Source organism: Salmo trutta, chromosome 12, assembly GCF_901001165.1.
Source record: "Salmo trutta chromosome 12, fSalTru1.1, whole genome shotgun sequence".
Lineage (NCBI taxonomy): Eukaryota > Metazoa > Chordata > Actinopteri > Salmoniformes > Salmonidae > Salmo > Salmo trutta.
The window spans coordinates 14581129-14604640 of record NC_042968.1 but is presented as its reverse complement, the minus strand read 5'-3'; the positions used below and the strand labels follow the sequence as shown (position 1 = coordinate 14604640).

The window sequence follows — 23512 nt, the reverse complement described above, 5'->3', positions numbered from 1 at the left end:
AAGAGAGAGCAAGAGAGAAAAATCGAGAAAAAGGAGAGAGGAGACGGAGAGGAGAGCGAGAGGGGGCAAGAGAGGAGAGGCGGGTGAGAGAGAGAGGAGAGAGAAAGAGAGAAAAAGGAGAGAGAACGAGAGAGAGAGATGGAGAAATAAGCCTACTAGCTATAAGCTCACAACATGAGATGGAATAAAAACAGTCTTCCTTCCCCCTCCTCATAGCTGACTACTAGACGATGTGAGAGCAGCAGCCACTCTGAATTCAGAGCACATAGCCTCACGCTACAGTGCATTCTGGGAAGCCCTCTCCATTAGCAGCGCTGGAGCGGCATACACACACAGGCCTTGTTCAAGGGAGCAGATGGAATTGGGAGGAGGTGGGGGAAGGAAAGGAAGCCCCACTACCTTCCAGTCAAGATGACCTCTTCCTCCTCAGGAAAGCAGCTTGGCGAGAGACAGCTGCACACGACAGAGTTATATATATATTTTTAAACATTTTATTGAACCTTTATTTAACTAGGCAAGTTAGTTAGGAACAAATTCCTATTTACAATGACTGGCTACCAAAAGGCAAAAGGCTTCCTGCGGGGACGGGGGCCTGGGATTAAAAATAAATACAATATAAATATAGGACAAAACACACATCACGACAAGAGAGGCAACACTACATAAAGAGAGACCTACGACAACAACATAGCAAGGCAGCAACACATGACAACACAGCATGGTAGCAGCACAACAACATGGTAGCAGCACAACAACATGGTACAAACATTATTGAGCACAGTCAACAGTGCAAAGGGCAAGAAGGTAGAGACAACAATATATCACACAAAGCAGCCACAACTGTCAGTAAGAGTGTCCATGAATGAGTCTTTGAATGAAGAGATTTAGATAAAACTGTCCAGCGAACTGAAAAGACGAGCAACCCAGGGATGTGTGTGCTTTGGGAACCTTTAACAGAATGTGACTGGCAGAACGGGTGTTGTATGTGGAGGATGAGGGCTGCAGTAGATATCTCAGATAGGGGGGAGGGGGGAGTGAGGCCTAAGAGGGTTTTATAAATAAGCATCAACCAGTGGGTCTTGCGACAGGTATACAGAGATGACCAGTTTACAGAGGAGTATAGAGTGCAGTGATGTGTCCAATAAGGAGCATTGGTGGCAAATCTGATGGCCGAATGGTAAAGAACATCTAGCCGCTCGAGAGCACCCTTACCTGCCGATCTATAAATTATGTCTCCGTAATCTAGCATGGGTAGGATGGTCATCTGAACCAGGGTTAGTTTGGCAGCTGGGGTTGAAAGACGAGCGATTACAATAGAGGAAGCAAAGTCTAGATTTAACTTTAGCCTGCAGCTTTGATATGTGCTGAGAGAAGGACGCCTGTGGACAGAGTTTTAGCCTGCGCTAGGCAGTGGAGACACAATGGCAACAGACTCCCATTCTGAGCTTGTACAGAACCGTGGACATCTTGGAGAGCAGCATGGCCGTATCATTCCCTGGGGCAGCACTGAACCAGACAAGCACCATTTGCCCTGGTGCTCCCTCCCCCACAATGACTGCAGAGCAGAGCAGGCCTCGAGGCCGGCTGGCACAACGCTCCTGGAGTAAATATCAGTAAATTGGGAAAAGTAATGACTGCAATAAAATCACTTCAGTGAGCCTCGTTCCCAGCAGCCAGTATTGGGTCTGAGTGCTTTTAAGAGGCTCCGAGCAGAGTTCCTCAGACTTTAATACAGGCCTTTAATGCCTTTAATGCAAGTGTTAACATAAAGCCGACCCGTTCACCACTTTAACCCAGGCCTCCTCCATTATTGTGACTCCGGCAGAATGTGCTGTACCCAGTGAGAGACTGTCTGGCCCTCGTATTACAGAGGTAGAACGAGACGGAAGGCTGACACGGTGATATCACATCATTTCTCACAGGAGCTATTTGCATTCAGCAAGGAGGCGCAACGGTCTTCTGTTCACTGTTTACGTCAGTGCAATGCCAACAGGGCACAGCTCTGCTGTATGGCGTGCTGTATGGTTCCCTATGGGGGTGGCTGGCTGGGCTGAAATGGCTCCAGAGTGCTGAAGCCAGTGAACCAGGGCTGTGTGGGCGGCTTCAGCGGGATATCAGGGTCTTTGGGACACACTCACTCCGGCTATGAGCAGAGCCCTCTGAGTCACAAGACTTGCCCGGCAGAGTCGGTCAGCTGAACATGGCAGTCTGTCCACACACACACACACACACACACACACACAACACATGAGGGCTTCGTGTCAACAATCCAGACCAATATTTTCCTTTGACAACCATACACCAAAGAAATTGTTCTCTTGCACTCCGGGCCAAGAAATGTGCTTTCCTTCAATCTGTTCCTTGGTTGACTGTGGTGGAAAAACACTTGTATAGCTGTGGCTGCTGTTCCCCCTTCTCATAGTGTCTGTATTTGAGGCTTGCGCCTGCTCCTGGTCCCAGAAAGGACAAAGAGCCCTGGCTATTGAGCCCTGGCCTGATTTAGCCCAGGCAGGGAGCAGCAGTGTTTGGCCCCTATTTGGTTTCAGCTCAATGTATGGACAGGCTTCTCTGTCACAAAGGCCACTCTGTTCTGGAGCCTCATTGGGGGAGTGGGAAGGCCGTGACCCCTCAGACTCAGGGAGGGGGTTGATGGGGAGGGTAAAAGGGGGGGTGACAGACAATTTGGCTCAAACCAGTGCATTGTGGATCTTCTCAACTTATTCCTCTCTCCTCTTTTCCATGTCAATAATACAAATGAATGACCTGTCCAGCAGAAACCAGGTGACAGTACTTAACACTAGAAAGGCCTCGAGGGACACCCCTTTCAGCCAATGACGTGTTATTTGGACATCAACATTTCAAGCTGTGCCTATCTCTTCATACAATTTGACAATTCATAGTATCGTCACGGTCAGACTATTGTCAATTTAAACTTGTCGTTAGGCTAACTCTATTAATATGTGTGAAATTTGTTTCAATATAGTTTAGGTATAGTTTTGATGGGCCATCTGCGCAGGCTGGCTGTGAATGACTGGTGGTGAATTGGGGGGGGAGTAATTAAACATGTAAATGAGTTGAGTCGACATGACGTTGTCAGCTTTTCCAGTGCTAAAAGCACACACTTCCTCAGTCACACCCTGCTATGGCCTGTGTTGGCCAAACTTTTACCCCCATGACCTCAAATATAAAGTGAGTCAAAACACCAGCCTGACTTATCACGTCAATGGAGGGAAAAGACATGAAAACACCACAGTCACAACACCATTTCCCTGTGTCATTGTGTCTGTGTGATTGAACGAGAGAGTAAATCTGTGAGTGTGTGTGTGTGTTCCAGCTCTGCACTCCTCTGAATGGAAACTGCAGTAATGGACAGAGGTGCAGACCTGAGGGGGATAGTTCTTCCCTTTTTCACAGGGCATCGCCACTCTGTCTGTAATCAAAGCAGCAAGACACTTCCAGACACCAACTCCAACCAGATGTATGCAATTTAAACAATTAAAGCTTTCCCCTAACACTCGGCAGCTCTACCGCAACACAGGCACTTATCAGCCTGAGCCTCACATAGTCCCTGCCTAACCCAGTTAGCAGAAGGGGGGAGAGAGAGAGAGACATCAGCTCTCTCTCATTCTGTACCTGTGTCTCTGAAACATCCAGCCCCTCTAGTATGTCTGAAAGCTTTACACAGCAGAAAGAGAGGCAAGAGACAGGCAGGCCTCTCCTGAAGCTATAAGCTCTCCCTCTCCTGCCGTGCTCCCTCTCTCCTTCCCTCTTTCAGCCTGGAATTTCCTGTTGATGGCCCACTGCTAACGCCCCACTCACTCTCATGGAAAAATTTGACAAGCTGCAAACATTTTCTCTCCACGAGCAGGAAGGCAATCAGCGAAGAGAGGGAGGGAATGACAGAGTGGAGAGAAAAATGAGAAACGTGCCGTTGAGGGTTTTGGCGTACCAGGAGTTGCACCACACCGGCCCAGAGTCCTAATTACCCAGCCAGAGACCAGGCCTGGTAGGGCTGTAATGATACACCACTGCTCGTGATACAGACACCTCTTGATAGCACAGAGATTAGGCCTCTGCTGGTCTGGTCAGGCAGCCTGCAGCATGTGACTGGGCCAGCAGACATGTTGAATATAGAGAGAGAGAGAGCTGCTGATATAATACAGCTCTATCAGATAAGCCAGGCCAGGGAGAGAGAGGGGGACGTGGGGAGGAAGGCAGGAAACATCAGGTTGGCTGGCCTGGGCTGAGATGGATAGACATGTGGGCAACAGATTGGATGCGTTAGCTAGTGTGGTGGTAATTGGTTTTTGTTTGGGCTGGGTGGAGAAGAGAGCCGGGGAGGGCGGCCCCTGGTCTTACCAGTTGAACAGCAGGGGCACGGGATCCACGACAGCCTGGGCGCTCACAGGACAAGGGGTGCATTGAGACTGGGGAGAAGGGAAAGATGATACACGCATGAGAATGTGCAGACTGCAAACCCAGCCACTCATGTTCCCTCCAAAAAGCTCCCATTTTCCCCCAACCTCCCTAGTGGTTTCCTGACGCTCTCCCTTCGCCCTCTGCATATCTCTCTTATGTTCCAGTACAGCGTTGCCCCTAAATGGACTTGGCCAACACTGTGAAAGGTAGTCTAATACATTTCAGCCCAACTGAGGATGTAACGACGGGATGTTTTTAGAGAGGGAGGGGGGCTGCAGTGTTGTCTATTTTTTCCTCCCATCGTTCCCTTAGTCGTTGCACAGTTGAGTGACTCATCAAAATCCTCAGTATGCTCCTTACATCAAGAGGCACGCTCACACTGCCATAAAAGAAGACATAGAAAGGGGAACACAAAAGGACACACGTGCGCACGCTAATGGCTCCGAAAAGTAGGCCAGGGCATCTAGCTGTTCTTCAAGGCCTCTGCGTCATTTCTAAACACCTGTGACAGGCGTCTGCATCCAGCCAGCCTTCCATCCCCCACCACAAGACTCCTGTTTAGTGTTCCCCTGACACACATCTTTCCAGGCCTTCCCTCTTCAGTGTCATAACACACACACACACGATTGCATAACAGCATGTGGGGAGCGGGGGCCCCTGTGCTGTGCTGTGGGGGGGGGGGGGGGGGGCAAAGGGAGAGGGCTGGGGCTCCACTCAGTCTCTGCGCAGAAGGCCACATTCATATGCAGATACTGGGGGCCATGTGTGGAGAACAGAAGAAGAACTGCCTTCCCACACTGGAACCAATCACTCGTTCACAGTGAAGCCTTCCAGGAAAACAGAAATGGAAACAAATAAAAACAAAGCAATTACACACCTTCTTTCCACCCTTTGTGTTACTTAAAATAGGGCTGCCTTTATAAACAGTCCCAGACAAATATGAAGAGGGGCTTAAAGCAGATTTAAATCTCATCTGCTTGGCCTCAGCAGCCAATGGGTTAAAAAAGATTAGGGAAAGTTGCATGGAGGCTCAATTTGGCATAATGGTCCCATTTTGAAACTGTCATTTTGTCACTAAGATGGCAACTTTAAGAGCAGAGCACATCCACCATGGATAGCTCGATGGGTAGTGTCAGTGCTAAACAAAATAGCAGTCAGAACCTTTCAGAACAAAGCAATTTTTTGGGTTTAACTCGTGGTATAAACCTGGGACGGGCAGTTAGGACTGGGCTAGATAAATGTAGAGCCTTGGGATGCCATGGCTATTAACTTGGGTTTACAGCCAAAACACAAAAGATTACTACAAGCTCTACGCAGATGCAAGATTGCAACACTCAATGTCGTTGTTCGACACAAAAGGTGCAGCTCCTTGTAATATGCTCTGGCATTCGACATACTTTTTTTTTTACTACCTGAAAATTGAAAACGCGCTGTATCATTCTTCCACAGTCGTGGGGGGCAGTGTTGTTGTTTGGTTCCTTGATCTGATCTACAGGCTACATAGACTATTCATAAAAGTAGTCCTTTTGGCATTGATTATCAAATATAATCTCAGCAACTGTTCAAACAGTAAACCAAACAACAGGAATCCACCCCCAGCCGTATTTTGTTTAGAAGCCTGTAATAACTGATTGCACAGACAGTGTCGTGAAGGCGGCGCAAAAGTACCTCTTCAAGAAATTCGGCTTGGCACCTAAAACCTTCAAACTTTTACAGATGCACAATTGAGAGAATCCTGTCGGGCTGTATCACTGCCTGGTCTGGCAAATGCACCGCCCGCAACCGCAGGGCTCTCCAGAGGCAAACTACCTGCCCTCCAGGACATCTACAGCACCCGAAGTCACAGGAATGCCAAACAGATCATCAAGGACAACAACCACCCGAGCCACTGCCTGTTCACCCCACTATCATCCAGAAGGTGAGGTCAGTACAGGTGTATCAAAGTTGGGACCGAGAGACTGAAAAACAGCTTCTATCTCAAGGCCATCAGACTGTTAAATATCACTAGGTGGCTTCCACCCAGTTACACAACCCTGCACCTTAGAGGCTGCTGCCTATATACTTAGACTTGAAATCACTGGCCACTTTAATAATGGAACACTAGTCACTTCGATGTTTACATATTTTGCTTTAATTATCTCATATGTATGTACTGTATTCTACTGTAGATTTATATACACTGCTCAAAAAAATAAAGGGAACACTAAAATAACACATCCTAGATCTGAATGAATGAAATAATCTTATTAAATACTTTTTTCTTTACATAGTTGAATGTGCTGATATAACAGTGTAGCTTCCGTCCCTCTCTTCGCCCCAACCCGGACTCGAACCAGGGACCCTTGCACACATCAACAACTGACGCCCACGAAGCATCGTTACCCATCGCGCCACAAAAGCCGTGGCCCTTGCAACGCAAGGGGAAACCCTACTTCAAGTCTCAGAGCGAGTGACGTCACTGATTGAAACGCAATTAGCGCAAACCACCGCTAACTAACTAGCCATTTCACATCGGTTACACTGACAACAAAATCACACAAAAATAAATCAATGGAAATCCAATTTATCAACCCATGGAGGTCTGGATTTGGAGTCACACTCAAAAGGAAAGTGGAAAACCACACTGCAGGCTGATCCAACTTTGATGTAATGTCCTTAAAACAAGTAAAAATGAGGCTCAGTAGTGTGTGTGGCCTCCACGTGCCTGTATGACCTCCCTACAACGCCTGGGCATGCTCCTGATGAGGTGGCAGATGGTCTCCTGAGGGATCTCCTCCCAGACCTGGACTAAAGCATCCGCCAACTGCTGGACAGTGTGGTGCAACGTGGCGTTGGTGGATGGAGCGAGACATGTCGTCCCAGATGTGCTCAATTGGATTCAGGTCTGGGGAACGGGCGGGCCAGTCCATAGCATCAATGCCTTCCTCTTGCAGAAACTGCTGACACACTCCAGCCACATGAGGTCTAGCATTGTCTTGCATTAGGAGGAACCCAGGGCCAACCGCACCAGCATATGGTCTCACAAGGGGTCTGAGGATCTCATCTCGGTACCTAATGGCAGTCAGGCTACCTCTGGCGAGCACATGGAGGGCTGTGCGGCCCCCCAAAGAAATGCCACCCCACACCATGACTGACCCACCGCCAAACCGGTCACGCTGGAGGATGTTGCAGGCAGCAGAACGTTCTCCACTGCGTCTCCAGACACTGTCACGTCTGTCACATGTGCTCAGTGTGAACCTGCTTTCATCTGTGAAGAGCACAGGGCGCCAGTGGTGAATTTACCAATCTTGGTGTTCTCTGGCAAATGCCAAACGTCCTGCATGGTGTTGGGCTGTAAGCACAACCCCCACCTGTGGACGTCGGGCCCTCATACCACCCTCATGGAGTCTGTTTCTGACCGTTTGAGCAGACACATGCACATTTGTGGCCTGCTGGAGGTCATTTTGCAGGGCTCTGGCAGCGCTCCTCCTGCTCCTCCTTGTACAAAGGCGGAGGTAGCGGTCCTGCTGCTGGGTTGTTGCCCTCCTACGGCCTCCTCCACGTCTCCTGATGTACTGGCCTGTCTCCTGGTAGCGCCTCCATGCTCTGGACACTACGCTGACAGACACAGCAAACCTTCTTGCCACAGCTCGCATTGATGTGCCATCCTGGATGAGCTGCACTACCTGAGCCACTTGTGTGGGTTGTAGACTCCGTCTCATGCTACCACTAGAGGGAAAGCACCGCCAGCATTCAAAAGTGACCAAAACATCAGCCAGGAAGCATAGGAACTGAGAAGTGGTCTGTGGTCACCACCTGCAGAACCACTCCTTTATTGGGGGTGTCTTGCTAATTGCCTATAATTTCCACCTGTTGTCTATTCCATTTGCACAACAGCATGTGAAATTTGTTGTCAATCAGTGTTGCTTCCTAAGTGGACAGTTTGATTTCACAGAAGTGTGATTGATTTGGAGTTACATTGTGTTGTTTAAGTGTTCCCTTTATTTTTTTGAGCAGTGTATTTATTAACTCCTTTCTTTTACATTTGTGTGTACTGTTGTGAATTGTTAGATATTACTGCACTGTTGGACACCCGCAATAACATCTGCTAAACATGTGTATGTGACCAATACCATTTGATTTGATTTGCTAGGCTGCCAACTAGCTAATACTACTAGCAAGGGAAGGCGACTCCAAAGTGTCCGCTAGTCCAAATATCCCATTCCGCCCACGTAGATCAACGGAGTGAAGCTTGTAGTAACCTTTAGGCCTGGCTACAAACAAGAACATATCTTTGGGGGGCCTCTTATCCTATGATGTACATTTCCTGACATCAAACCGTTGGGTTTAGGTGTTAACTGTGCCAGCTAGGCTGTAAGAAACAAAATGTATCGGAGAAGGATGTGATTCCCATTAGAAGAAAGTCATTTCCCATTAGACAAGGAGAATGAAAGATGGGTTGTTTCCTGGAGTCAGGAGGTCGCATTAACTTCTAGAAATACGCGTTATCAAAATGCAGACCATCTGCTTTGAAACCATGTCACCTGCATGTTATATTGAAAGTCAACAGTGTTCATTTTGCTTCAATAGATTGATCAGGAGAAAAACTACACCGGAGAAAAGTACTTCAGTCAAAGCGTTGACTGCTGATCGGATGCCCGTTCGCGAATGCAGGAATCGGATTTATCAATACTTTTTTTTTTTAACTAGGCAAGTCAGTTAAGAACAAATTCTTATTTACAATGACGGTCTAGGAACAGTGCCTTGTTCAGGGGCAGAACGACAGATTTGTACCTTGTCAGCTCGGGGATTCGATTTTGCACCCTTTCGGTTACTAGTCCAATGCTCTAATCACTAGGCTATGCTGCTAGTAAATATTTATCAGCGTACAACTGAAGCGCACTAAATTAGTCATTTTACATCATGATTTGGAGCGAAGTGTGACTGAAGCCGAGCAGAAATTACAATAAGAAGCATTACAGATCTGCGTTTAAAAAAACGCAGCAAAATATAGTTAATAAGTTTCCGTTTTTCTGCGAGAAAAACGCTGAATTCTAAGTTAACGCAACTCCTGGGAGTTACATGAGTGTTAGCTGGAGACATTGTAAGAGCTACGACCTACTGTAGGCATGGTTCTCCCTCCAGAATGAAACAGCTGCGCTGTGCTCCCTTCAATAACAAACCTCTGCCTCTCCTCTTCCAAAACACAACCCACGGTAAAAAAAAAGAAGAAAATCTTAGTGTTTCTAATGAATGAGACACTCAAGGAAAGTAAGTGCAAGATATTATGTCTGCACACTACTTTTCCACTTCACATAGGCCTAAACTCTGCACCCCAGCCTGCTAAACAAATTAGGGAAAAATCTAATGAATTTAAAATGACATTAAGTCTGTTAGTTTCGACCAGATAAGGTGCGAGCAGAGGCAGAGAGTGGGCCAGAGCCCTCTCGGGTAAGCCAGAGTCTCAGCTCCAAGTCTGTCACAGACGCAGTCAGCTTAGATCAGAGCAAATCCAAACTCACTGTACCGTGCCATACAGCCCCTGCCCTGGACTACACAGCCCAAATCCCAGCTGGGGAGACAAACACACAGAGAAACTGTCCTATAATACGTCGGCCAGTCACCCACTTTACTAGAGTGCATAAGTAAACACACAGCCAATGACCATCGTTTCACACTCGGATTCTTGGAGATCTAGCAGACAAGATTGGCAGTAAGTTACAGTACATTAGAGCAGCACAAACTAAGTAACAAGCTATTCTGCTCCCATGTGATTTTAAGCCATCAACCATACAACACCCAGTGGAGAAGATCCCTACATTTCTAAAAACAGGATATGTAGCCTATGCTTTCTGGTTGGTTGGTGGTGGATTTCAACAATTAGGTCAGAGTGAAGGCTGTGTTGAGGAGAAGGGTTGTGTTTAAACATGACATGTTCCCTCTGCTTTGCATTCCTTGATTTTAGTTGTAGTACATTGAAAGGCCAGGTGAACATGAAACTCGGGGACAACACCATAGAACTTCCCATGGGGACTGGCCTGGCAAATTTCACACCAAAACAACACGCTGCATGACGACATCATGCAGCATAATTCCAAAATGAGACGACAAATAGCTCACAAATGACACAGATACTTGGTCAAAATAAAAGGCAGAGAAAAACGTATTCAAATTAAATAATGGTGCCCTAGCCCAATCCACATTCATTTTCTCTCTTTCTTGCCTTCTGAATGTGAGAATCTGTGGAGTGTAAAAATCCGTGGGCATGTGAAACGTAGAAAAATGAGTCATGGTGACCTACATAGGCAGTGTGTGGAAGAGAGTATTTACTTGGCTCCCTTCTGCATGCACCTTCATAGGGGAGGGGAGGAGAAGAAAAACAGAGGAAAGAGAGAGGGGAGAAGGGCTATGAATGAAGAGAAGGAGAGATGGAGAGAGCAACAGAACTGCAATAACATTGCAGGGTAGAGTATTGAGATGACATTTGGGAGAGAGAATGGAGTGAATCTCTGTGTTCTTTCTCCAACAGAACAGCTTGAGGAGGAGAGGACAGGGAAGTTTTCATTTATTTTATTGAATAACCGAAACATACAATCTACTTGCAGTGAAGCCGCTCAACAACTACACCACACCAGTCATCCAACAGACTCCCATTCAGAGCGACACACAGAAGCATCCAGGGTCAATGCCCTGCTCAAGGGCACGTTGACAGATCTACCACCAGGCCAAAAAAACGTGAACCCGAACCCTCCGAGATCCCCCCCACAGTTCCCCAATAGCTGTCCCTCAACCATCCGAGACCCCTCCCACAGCCCACTCCCTCAAGAAGAAATAAAAAACTATGAATTCCATTCCCAAGAACCCCCCCAATGCACCAAAAACACGAACTAAAGAGAGAAAAGAAAAGACAGAAGAAAACCGCAAACAATGCAAAAAAAACACAAAACAGCATCAGCCTCAGGTAAAAACCGGCATTCGCTATAAAAACACTGCCACTCAGTGTCATTCAAATGTACTTTTTATTATGTTTTATTTTGACTCTTTTTTTTTTTTTTTTACTTATCATTGACCATTTCCCGCACAGCAACTCCACTCCCACTTGTCTCCAATTCCACATCCCAACCCTCAGCTTCCCTCAGCCCATCCCATCTATCTCTGCTGGCCACCCACGTCGGGTTTCTACGCAACATATATCTTTCAACTATGCTGTGATGTTTAACATACAATTTCAATCTAACCGAATCCACAGATTGCGAGTTGAAGATAAATACTTTTACTAAGAGTATTAGTATACTAGTAATTGACTGACCCGGTCTTCTCCAGATATCCCAACAATACTATTTCTAGGGTCAATTTTAGATCAATGCTATGCATTTTCAGCCATTCCTGAACCTGAGACCATAAACAGGCTACCTGAGGGCAATACCAAAATAAATGGTCTATTGAGTCTGTATCCTCACAACAAAATCTGCAGAGCTTCGAGGATTTTATGCCTTAACTGACTTGCCTCGTTAAATAAAAGTAAAATAAAATGTGCCCCAAATATTAAACATTTTGTTGGTGGCAAGAATTCGATATAATCATTTTAGCTGAAAAGCACAAAGTCTTGAATCTTGCGTCGTTTTATTTATTAACTCATACACCCTGTACCATGGAATCGGTACATCAAAAATCTCTTCCCAACTATTTTGCGATCTGCATGGCACAGTTGTCAACATCCTGGTCGTCAAATGAAACTGATATACTTTGCTATTTATGCTATTTTTATTCCTCTGCCAGTTCTGATCCTTTATATTGGGCAGACAGACCAGTTCCCTACCTCCTTCCACTGCCACCTGCCTGCTCTATTTTTGGGGTAATGCTGTAATCAATTGGTTGTACTCTTGGATTGAGCAGACCTTCCCGTACAATTCTCCTAACTCCATGAAGGACATAACTCTCCCATTCCAATTTACAATATAATTTAAGAAATAAATACCCTTTTCCCATAAATACAGGTATTTTATCAACCAGCACATTTGAGTTCAGCCATAATATTTGTTGTAATATTTTGTTCCATCTTTTCAGGGGGATGAAATTGAAATTGTAGCCAGCTCTGTAATGCTCATTTGAAAAACAGAGATGCTTTGTAAAAACGATCATTTTCAAATAATCGAAAATGAGGACAGGGAAGTTAGTTGGAGACGGAACAACGAGGGGGAGGAAGTCATCTTTGATACAGCCATTATTACTGGACCTTCCTGACTGCACCCCGGCCCAAATCTCTAGTCCGTTCCCACTCTCAGACACAGCACTTGATCGATTCCAAAGACAGACAGACACAGGAGCCAAACACATTCCCCACAACACATCACAGATGCGCACGTAAACACGCACAGACACACAAAAACACTTCAGGCAGGGTCCTGGTAGGAAACAGGTCTGCACTCTCTCCTCTCACAGACCACACATAGGAGAAGATTCCCAAAAGACTTCCCTGGCTGCATTCACAATAACCCACTCATACTTGTAAGGAAAGCATAGCACCATTAACTGGGGAATAAAAGTAGATTCATCTGCTCACTGCCTTGGATCTATAGGCACATATATATAGAACCTTTCCTAGTATAAGCCTATTGAATTGCCTCTGGAGCACATGAGGGCAACAGCATTCCATGTTTAATCAATAGGCTCTGCAGAAGTATTCAGTTCCCTTTGAAGCCCAGCCCTGGATCTGGTTTCCTAATCACATCCCCATCCCCCCAGCCTTTCCAATACAATGTAGCTGTTTTCACACACTGCATGAGGCCGAGCTGTGTCAGCCTGTTTAGGGAGAGGGAGGGGGAGAGGGGAGAGAGACCTGTCCCTGGCTAAAACACAAATTGACAAGATTGGACAAAATCTCAGACTAGGGCCAGAATTCAACACAACTAGCATCCTGCACACAGCTAGCTAATGGTGGAATTATCTTCCTCCAATGGTGGGCCTGCTTTACGAAAATCAATTATACAGCTCTCATCCAATCACAACAGCGGGAGAGAGGTTCTGTCTGATATTTGAGTAGGCAACAACATTCTATGCAGCAGTGTGTTGAGAATGAATAGCTTTTCTAAGGTGTCATGTAGGAAAATATCCTTATACAAAGAAACAAAACAACAATAAAATGTCTGGGTTTGTGTTATGCAGGGAAAAAAACTAAAACCAAGGGTCTTAAAGGGATACTTTGTGATTTTGGCAATAAGGCACGTTATCTACTTCCCCAGAGTCAGATTAAGGCATGGACACCATTTGTCTTTGTGTCCAGAATGAAGGAAACTAGAGGTAGTTTTGTGTACCAATGCTAACTAGCATTAGCACAATGACAGGAAGTCTAAGGGTATCGACCAGCATGCTAGCAGATACACATAGAATTCAAGTCATTGCTATCTACTAGCATGCTAAAAGATACCAATAGACTTCCAGTCATTGCGCTAACGCTAGTTAGCAACTTCCTTCAAAGTGCTAGCAGGGACATAAAAAAGGTATCCACAAGTTCATCTGACTCTTGGGAAGTAGATAAAGGGCCTCAGTGCCAAAATCCCAAAGTATCCCTTTAAGAGTGGTAGCGGGTTAGCTCAAAGGAAACACCATATGGTGAGGGAGGAATTGCTCAGCAAAAGGCAAACAGGCTAGTTAGTGAGCTCATCCCCATATAGACCAAGCAGAGGCCTAATTGTTCAGCATTTCCCAACAGAGCTAATTAAAAAAAAGAGAAGAGGTGGAGGAGGAAGCAACAGAAACAGGGCATTGATCAGCCAGGAGGGGAGGCCTAACAAACTCAGCAGGAGCTGCAGTGATACACACTCCAATATTGATGGGCCTACAAACAGAGCATTTAACAGATACAAACCAAACACATGGGTTGTTATCAATGATGTGTATAAACCCTGGATTGCAGATGCTAGGTATTGGCCATAGAGATGCTTTGAAGCCACTGGTCGGCCATATTGGTACTCCCCAATAGTAGCAGTCCTCCAATGGAATTCTACAGCATTTCAATTAAATCTTTCAAAGACAAAATTACATGTATTTAAGTATTTGTTTTTGTCGTAGTAGTGGGACAGTAACATTAGTTCTCCAAAAATATCTAATTTTACAAGTATGCATTAAGGTGTCTAATATAATAAACATGTCAAAAACAAATATAGATCTCAATAAATGCATTTCTACAGCTTCCAAAATCTTTTTTTTTTTTTTTTTTTTTTACAATGGTGGAGTACCACCAAGAAGTCTGTGCGGTGGCTTCAATACAGCACACCCATGTCAGTCATCCAGGATTTATATACATCATTGGTTGTTATTGCCTAGTACTCTGGCTTAGCATTGGGCAGAGTGGAGCCGGCCAGTTAAGTGTTGTTCTGGGTCAGGATTCTCCAGCTTGTCTTACTGCATTAAGAAGGGAGGGGAGGGGAGGAGACTGTTCTGAGGAGATTCAGCTTTCCTCTCCTCTGTGTGTCTGGTCTCTGCTGCGTCACCACTAAAGCTGTTGGGTCTGATCACTGCCAGAAACCTGAGGGATCACACAGCCTCAGCCTGAGAGCACAGCCAGCACCAAAACCAACTCACTTCGTAGACGCACGCACACATGAACGCACACACACACCGCTGTAGAACTAACACAACAGTGCACAAGTAGGACGGAGCCTAGCTTAATCCCTGTAAAACCAAAGACAAATGGCTTTGACCACCCAAGAAACAGGAGCAACATGAATACGTGTGTATTTCAAAGCAACGTCAAAGTAGGAGTGTCTGGATCAGGCCCAGTCAAATGCTAGGTCTCTGTCACTGACAGCTTCAAACGTGTACCTGCTGGTTCCAACCTACCAACATCACAATCATCTTCATCAGCACCTATTGGGTGGTAAATTGGAGACGAGACAGCTCGTCTCATCCCAGTCAGAATGGTGAGAATTGAGGACAAACACATGGAGGCCCAGGCATGAGATCCAGGATGTCTGCTTTCAATCACAGCCCTCTTTTAAACAACCAGTCACTGACACGGTCTCCTCTGAAACCCTCTCCTCTGCCCCCTTTCCCCTAGATAACCTCTGACACGGTCTCCTCTGAAACCCTCTCCTCTGCCCCCTTTCCCCTAGATGACCTCTGTTGCAACAGGCAGCGGAAGACTTCATTAAATGACAGTGGTAGTGTAGCGTCTAGCCCCAATACGGGGTTTAGCATTTCAGGCTATTCTGTTAAAACAACAAGAGCCTATCACACGTTGTAATCAAAATGTAAAATCTTCATTGCCGCATTTCAAACAGTCTTTTTGTGAGGTGCAGCCAGGATCTACTTCTGTCACGATGGCGAGTAGTGGGGTGGATAAACCAGGAGGATTCGCCATCATTTAAAATCTCCAGTTTGGCTTCCCAGATAAGGGCGATGGACAGTTGGGGATAAAACATGAACAGAATATTGCCACTGCTCAACGAGAAAAGCCTGTGTAGCTGTCAACACCTCAAACATGTTGACACATTTATGCCGAAATTACCCCAGTATTCCTACCGGCGGAGTAAGACGAAAACACAAAGAAACTATTTTCTCTCCGCTCTGCATTCAAGCAGCCCTTTGCAGCTGATTCTGACCGGGCCAAAGAAATTACACGAGCAATAGGGGGTTTATAGCCGCAAACATGCACCCATTCTCAGCGAGAATAAGGGGTTTCATTCAGCACCTCGTGAAAGTGCTCGAGCCACATTACAAACTCCCCTCTCGTACCCATCTCAGCAAACCGGTAGTACCTGCTCTATATAAGCAAGCTAAAGCCACAGTTGTCAATGAAATGGCCAATGCACCCCGTGTTGAGCTAACCACAGACGGATGGACCTACAGAGAGCTACTGAAAAAGGAAAGATTCACCCATTTTGAATGTTATATTGTTTTGTGCATCTCTGAGCGATGTTCTATTGGTTCCTGGGGTCATTTCATGTGTGTCTGAGCTTTTGCCGTTCAAGCAGGCAGGAAATTGGCCGGTATGACATAGCATTGCAATAAAGCTGCTCACTACACTGGAAGTTAACTTTTAGATCGTCTATCATACATGTCAGATTTCAACACTGGCCAACGTCATAACGCGGGAGGTCGTCTTCTCTCGAATGAGCCATTGATCGTAGTTTAACGATATTCCTACCTCGAGAAATTTGTCATTTAGAGTCCACCACATTTCTCCCGTGTCTGCCTCTTCATGCATCCTGGTGCATTGCATGATGCCGTGGCATCCACTCTGCATGGCACATGGATCTGCAGGTTGAACATATTGAGATTGTACACTCCTACATTGATAGTGCAGTTTGTTTGGGAGTTTTACAGCCAACTAGCTACTTACTTCACATGCTGACATTGACTTTGGTATTATAGTGTGTAGCTAAGTTTGCTAGCTAGCTACACTTAATGACCAAATGTATGTGGACACCTGCTCGTCGAACATCTCATTCCAAAATCATGGGCATTAATATGGAGTTGGTCCCCTCTTTGCTGCTATAACAGCCTCCACTTTTCTGGGAAGGCTTTCCACTAGATGTTGTAACATTGCTGCAGGGACTTGCTTCCATTCAGCTATAAGAGCATTAGTGAGGTCGGGTCCTGATGTTGGGCGATTAGACCTGGCTCACAGTCGGAGTTCCAATTCATCCCAAAGGTGTTTGATGGGGTTGAGGTCAGGGCTCTGTGCAGGCCAGTCAAGTTCATCCACACCGATCTCGACAAACCATTAAATGTATAGACCTCGCTTTGTGAAAGGGGGCATTGTCATGCTGAAACAGGAAAGGGCCTTAGCCAAACTGTTGCCACAAAGTTGGAAGCACCAAATCGTCTAAAATGTCACTGTATCCCGTAGCATTAAGATTTGCCTTCACTGGAACTAAGGGCCTAGCCCGAAACCTGATAAACAGCCCCAGACCACTACTCCTCCAGAGAACACGTTTCCACTGGTCCTGAGTCCGATGGCGGCAAGCTTTACACCACTCCAGCCGACGCAAGGCATTGCGCATGGTGATCTTAGGCTTGTGTGGGGCTGCCCGGCCATGGAAATCTATTTCATTAAGCTCCCGACAAACAGTTATTGTGCTGATGTTTCTTACAAAGGCAGTTTGGAACTCGGTAGTGAGTATTGCAACTGAGGACATACGACCCCTCCCTTCCCCATTTTGCGCTGAGCCGTTGCTGCTCCTAGACGTTTCCACGTCCCAATAACAGCACTTACAGTTGAACGTGGCAGTTCAAGCCGGGCAGACATTTTTACAAACTGACCTGTTGGAAAGCAGGCATCCTATGACAGTGCCACGTTGAAAGTCACTAAGCTCTTCAGTAAGGCCATTCTACTGCCAATGTTTGTCTATGGAGAGTGCATGGCTGTGTGCTCGATTTCATACACCTGTCAGCAATGGGTGAGGCCGAAATAGCTGAATCCACTAATTTGAAGGGGAGTCCACATACTTTTGTAGTGCAGTGTACCTAGCTAGCCAGCCCATAGACAAAGGGAAAGGAGATACTTAGTTGTACAACAATGCATTCAACTGAAATGCGTCTCCCAGCGAGCACTGCATTGTGGGTTTTGTAGTCGACTTGAGCTGCAACAGATTTCCACAATGATTGAGTTGCTACCAACCTTAAAGTAACGATAAAATGAAACATTTGTTCACCAGAAATGTAACAGTGTCAATTATGGGAATTGGTGGTTTGGGGTGGATTTTTCCTTTAACGGTGACAGCTCATCACTTTACCCCGGAGTCGGAGGATAAATACCGTGCTGCAGCATCTTTTCCTCTATGGAAGAAAAACATTATAGCACAGGCCTATACAATGTCTGAACCATATTCACATGCATATATCACTTTATTTCAGTGTTTTTGATGAGTAATCATGCGTTTTCACAAAATCAGGAATACCAACACTTTGCATTTTCTTTAATAAACCAAAATTAACTACAGTAACTGTTGGCATTTAACTCTGCCGCTGTACCAAAACTGAACCTTAATCCCAAAATCTAAATACGTAGCGAAAAGGTGGGCTTGGTGAACCGTTACACTCCTAAGCCCTAGTGTAAGGTAAGCACTTACTAAGGAGTTGAATTGGACTGTGGTGTGGCCGTTTGAATCTTAATTCGCAGGTCCCCTCAGGTCATGTCTGTCCTCAATTTTAATAGGAGCCTAATCATCTGGCATCAAAACCAGCTGGTAGGAGGTGTGGAGGGGGCAGAAGATGGAGGAGAGGCGGAGACAGGAGAGAGGCCTGACTGGCACAGGATGTTGACTGGGCAGCGGCAGGAAGCAGCACTGAGGTGTGACCAGTGGAGGGGAGATGCACTAAAAGGAGCATGTGAATTATTGATGATTGAGCCAGCAGGCCGGGCCACAGTGCTAAACGCAGAGAGCCTCTTCATAAAGCAGCCTGGATACGGTTACACATTACATCACCCCTCCCTTCCCCACCCTGCCACCAAACTCTCCTCCCCCATCCGCAGCACACAGTCTTTGGGATGAATTATTAATCCGGCCTGGGGATTGCACCGGCCTGCTGAATCGAGATGCACTACATTTCTCTCTTCCCCTCTGTTTTTCTCTGTCTCTCAAACACACACATACAGATAGATCAAACAAATGCTTGACCAGTCAGGAATTACAGAGGAGAGGAGGGTGTGAGGGTAAGTATTGAGAATAAAGAATGAAAAACAGGAACTATTCCAGAAACGTATATGGCTTCACGCAGGGCTATGTCACGTAGCCCCAGTGTCGCATTAGCTTTTAGAAATCTTTTCAAAATGTAGACCATCCCCCCCAAAAAATCTTCCTTTTAAACCATTTCAACTGCATTTTACATTGAAAGTCAACAGCGTTTACACAGTTAGCCTAGCGGTTAAGCGCATTGGGCCAGTAACCAAAAGGACTCTGGTTCGAATCTCTGAGCCGGTAAGGTATAAATTCTACTGTTCTGCCCTGAAAGCAAGGCAGTTATATCCCAACAACTTCTCCCCGAGCACCAATGACGTGGACCAGGGTCAGCGAACTCTCAAATGTTGTATTTTGCCATCATTGTAACCCTGCCACACACACACACACACTACATTAAACATAAGAATGAGTGTGAGTTTGTGTCACAACCCGGCTCGTGGGAAGTGACAAAGAGCTCATATAGGACAAGGGCACAAATAATAATCAATCATTTTGCTCTTTATTTAGCTATCTTACATATACAACTATTTGTTCATCGAAAATGGTGAATAACTCACCACAGGTTAATGAGAATGGTGTGCTTGAAAGGATGCACATAACTCTAATGTTGGGTTGTAATAGACTCTCTCCATCTTAAATCATTTCCCACACAGTCTGGGCCTGTATTTAGTTTTCATGCTAGTGAGGGCCGAGAATCCACTCTCACATAGGTACGTGGTTGCAAAGGGCATCAGTGTCTTAACAGTGCGATTTGCCAAGGCAGGATACTCTGAGCGCAGCCCTACCAAAAAATCTGGCAGCGGCTTCTGATTAAATTAATTTTTTTTACAGAACCGCTTGTTGCAATTTCAATGAGGCTCTCTTGTTCAGATATCGGTAAGTGGAATGGAGGCAGGGCATGAAACGAATCCAGTTGTTTGTGTCATCCGCTTCGTGAAAGTACCTGCTTAATTGCGCACCCAACTTTCACTCAACACTAGATGGTTTAATTTTATTTTTGGCAGTGAAACGAGGCTACTCAGGCGTTAAAAAGACCTCACCCAAATGTATAGCCCTGTCGGAAAACATAAATGGAATGTTTGAAAATGTGATGTAAAAAAAAGAAATATATTTTTTAATGTGAATCACATTTTTATTTGGCGTACCCCCAACAGTATTGCGCCTACATACCCCAGTTTGTGAATACCTGCCTTAGAGTGATCAGGGGCACGCAACTGTAGTTCTCCTTCAGACAAAACATTTCTGCAACACATTCTGCAGAAAATAGCTTTGTTTTCATTAGTTGACAACAGAAGTACAATACTATTTGGCTAGCAGCCACACATAAGTAAATTAGCTTACAATTTCATGATTTGGAGCGAACTGTGACTGAAGCAGATGCTTTATATTGTAGTATTTTAGATCTGCGTTTACAAAACGCAGCATGACTCTGCGTTAATGCGACACCTGGTAGCCTAGTTCCCAAACAACTTCAGAGAGTAGCGCCTGTGTAGCGCAAGAGCAAGACAGCTGGACTGAGCCATTCCACACCATGCTTAGGTAGGAGGACTGAACCCCCCCCTGCACATAACTCATGTGAGCTCTGTGTGAGCGTGTTTGCCTCCTGCCAGCACCGTGTGACCTGCAGGAAACGGTTGGAATGAGACTGAGGAAGGAAAGAGGAGGCCTGGAGGAGAAATGAAGTGGAGGAACGAAGGGACAAAGGGGAAACAGGGAAAGAGGGTGAGATAAGGAGTCAGATGGACCTGGGACCTGTTTACACCGAGATTTTAAGACTGTTGGACAACGGATGGGACTCGATGGATATTTATGAAGCGTGTGTATCATGAAAACCGTTGTATAACTGGTGTATTACCGTGTTGGATTAATGTGCATCCATGACGTTCACTACGAGTAAGAAGGCACCACCTGCACACTTTTCTCTGTTTTTGGGGAGACTATCACACAAGTAGTTGGCTAAATATCACACAACAACAAAAGTCTTCTTCATGAGTCGGTTGCCAAAGTGTAACCTAAGCTATACCACTGGAGACACGGCGCAAACCAAAGCAAACAAAACAACGGCTACAGAAAGCAGTACAAGGCTTGTGGACACACAACATGTTATTCCCAACCAGTATCGAACCAAATCACAGCTGAAGCCTGGATGTTGTTTCAGTGTATTTACCAAGCAGACCTCCCACCCTCCTTATGCACACAAACTACAAACATGTAGAGTGCTTGCTTGGCTCCATCAAACATAGATTGCAAAACCCGTTGGCCACTGCTCTGTGTCTCTCCCACAGTGAAAAGTGCATGGGCTCATGTTTGCGAAAAGAGCGAGGGAGACAACAGGAAGCGCAGAGGAGAGGAGGAGTGGGGGGCAGCCTAGAGCCTCAGACCAGGAAAGAAAAGGAGAGAGAGAGAGAGAGAGCACAGAAATGAATAGAGGCAGAGTGAGATGTTTCTTCAGTGTGCTTCATTCCTCAAGGCCACACATTCTGAGCTTTTCAACATGGAAATACAATTGTTTGAAAAGAAAAACAAGCCAGGGAATGTGTGTGTGCATGTGTGTTGACCAGCATCAGTCTGTTTTGGTTAGAGAGGTGTGTGTGTGTGTGTGTGTGTGTGTGTGTGTGTGTGTGTGTGTGTGTGTGTGTGTTTCTGCTGCAGCAGTTAGTCAGTTAACAGAGCCTGCACACAGCAGAGCACTATGAGCCTGAGTTGCTGCCACTGCCTCCAGATTTTCATTGTTGCCTGTGGAGCCTGAGCCGCCAGCCCTGGCCTCCCCCTCCCCTCCCCCTCACTGCGGCAGCGCAGATGGTAGCTCTGTGACCTCGCCGTTCCTGCCTCCTTGTTTTGATCCTGCAGTCCTGATTGTTCAGGCTAATCCCACACTCCCAGAGTCCTTGGCAGAGTGCCAGGACTGTTATTAAGCACACAAAGGTTTTTCGTTCCGGCTTCCGTCATCGCTGCCCCTCTCTCTCTCTGGTTCTCCCTCTCTGTGTTGCTGAAGCCAGCTTGGCCAGCCTCTACCTCCGTGGATCTCCACAAGGCGTGTCAGATCAGAGCTCCACCTCGCCTCAGCATCTCCCCCTGCCTACAGTATAAACAACAGAGACCTTCCTCTCCCTCTCTCCCCAATTCAATGGGCTTTATTGGCATGAGAAATGTGTTTACATCTCGCTCTGTCATGTTCCCTTCCTGCCCTTTTTACACCTAGCTTGGTGAGAGGGGTCATTTATCTTTTGCCTAGATGACAGATGGAAATTTATTATGTGAAGTCAAAGGGCTTAGGCCTGGACTGTAACACGGCACGACAAAACCTATTCCCTCTCAGGAGACTGAAAAGATTTGGCATGGGTCCTCAGATCCTCAAAAGGGTTCTACAGCTGCACCACCGAGAGCATCCCTGATGGGTTGCATCACTGCATGGTATGGCAACTGCTCGGCCTCCGAACGCAAGGCACTACAGAGGGTAGTGCGTACAGCCCAGTACATCACCGGGACCAAGCTTCCTGCCATCCAGGACTTCTATACCAGGCGGTGTCAGAGGAAGGCCCTAAAACTTATTCAAGACTCCAGCCACCCTAGTCATAGACTGTTCTCTCTGCTACCGCACGGCAAGTGGTACCGGAGCGTCAAGTCTAGGTCCAAGAGGCTTCTACCCCCAAGCCATAAGTCTCCTGAACATCTAATCTCTGTTATTATCTATGCATAGTCACTTTACCTCTACCTACATGTACATATTAACTCAGTTACCTCGACACCGGTGCCCCCGCACATTGACTCTGTACCGGTACCCCCTGTATATAGCCTCCACATTGACTCTGTACCAGTACCCCTGTATATAGTCTCCACATTGACTCTGTACCGGTACCCGCTGTATATAGTCTCCACATTGACTCTGTACCAGTACCCCCTGTATATAGTCTCCACATTGACTCTGTACCAGTACCCGCTGTATATAGTCTCCACATTGACTCTGTACCAGTACCCGCTGTATATAGTCTCCACATTGACTCTGTACCGGTACCCCCTGTATATAGTCTCCACATTGACTCTGTACCAGTACCCCTGTATATAGTCTCCACATTGACTCTGTACCAGTACCCGCTGTATATAGTCTCCACATTGACTCTGTACCAGTACCCGCTGTATATAGTCTCCACATTGACTCTGTACCAGTACCCGCTGTATATAGTCTCCACATTGACTCTGTACCAGTACCCCCTGTATATAGTCTCCACATTGACTCTGTACCAGTACCCGCTGTATATAGTCTCCACATTGACTCTGTACCAGTACCCGCTGTATATAGTCTCCACATTGACTCTGTACCAGTACCCGCTGTATATAGTCTCCACATTGACTCTGTACCAGTACCCGCTGTATATAGTCTCCACATTGACTCTGTACCAGTACCCCCTGTATATAGTCTCCACATT

At 46.2% G+C, this 23512-nt stretch overlaps 1 protein-coding gene across 4 annotated transcripts in view; it reads right to left on the bottom strand.

Moving 5' to 3' along the window:
* LOC115202985 (ankyrin repeat domain-containing protein 11) overlaps nucleotides 1–23512 on the bottom strand; it is a 142475-nt gene that overhangs the window by 55703 nt on the left and 63260 nt on the right. For 3 of the 4 annotated variants that reach the window (XM_029767210.1, XM_029767207.1, XM_029767209.1), the window contains one exon: nucleotides 4360–4427. The exons of the other annotated variant lie outside the window; for it this stretch is intronic. In XM_029767210.1, coding sequence (XP_029623070.1) covers nucleotides 4360–4422 — 63 coding nt within the window. In that variant the 5' untranslated portion in view covers nucleotides 4423–4427. Of the gene's footprint in view, nucleotides 1–4359; nucleotides 4428–23512 lie in introns of those variants that run through there. 4 annotated transcript variants of the gene reach the window in all.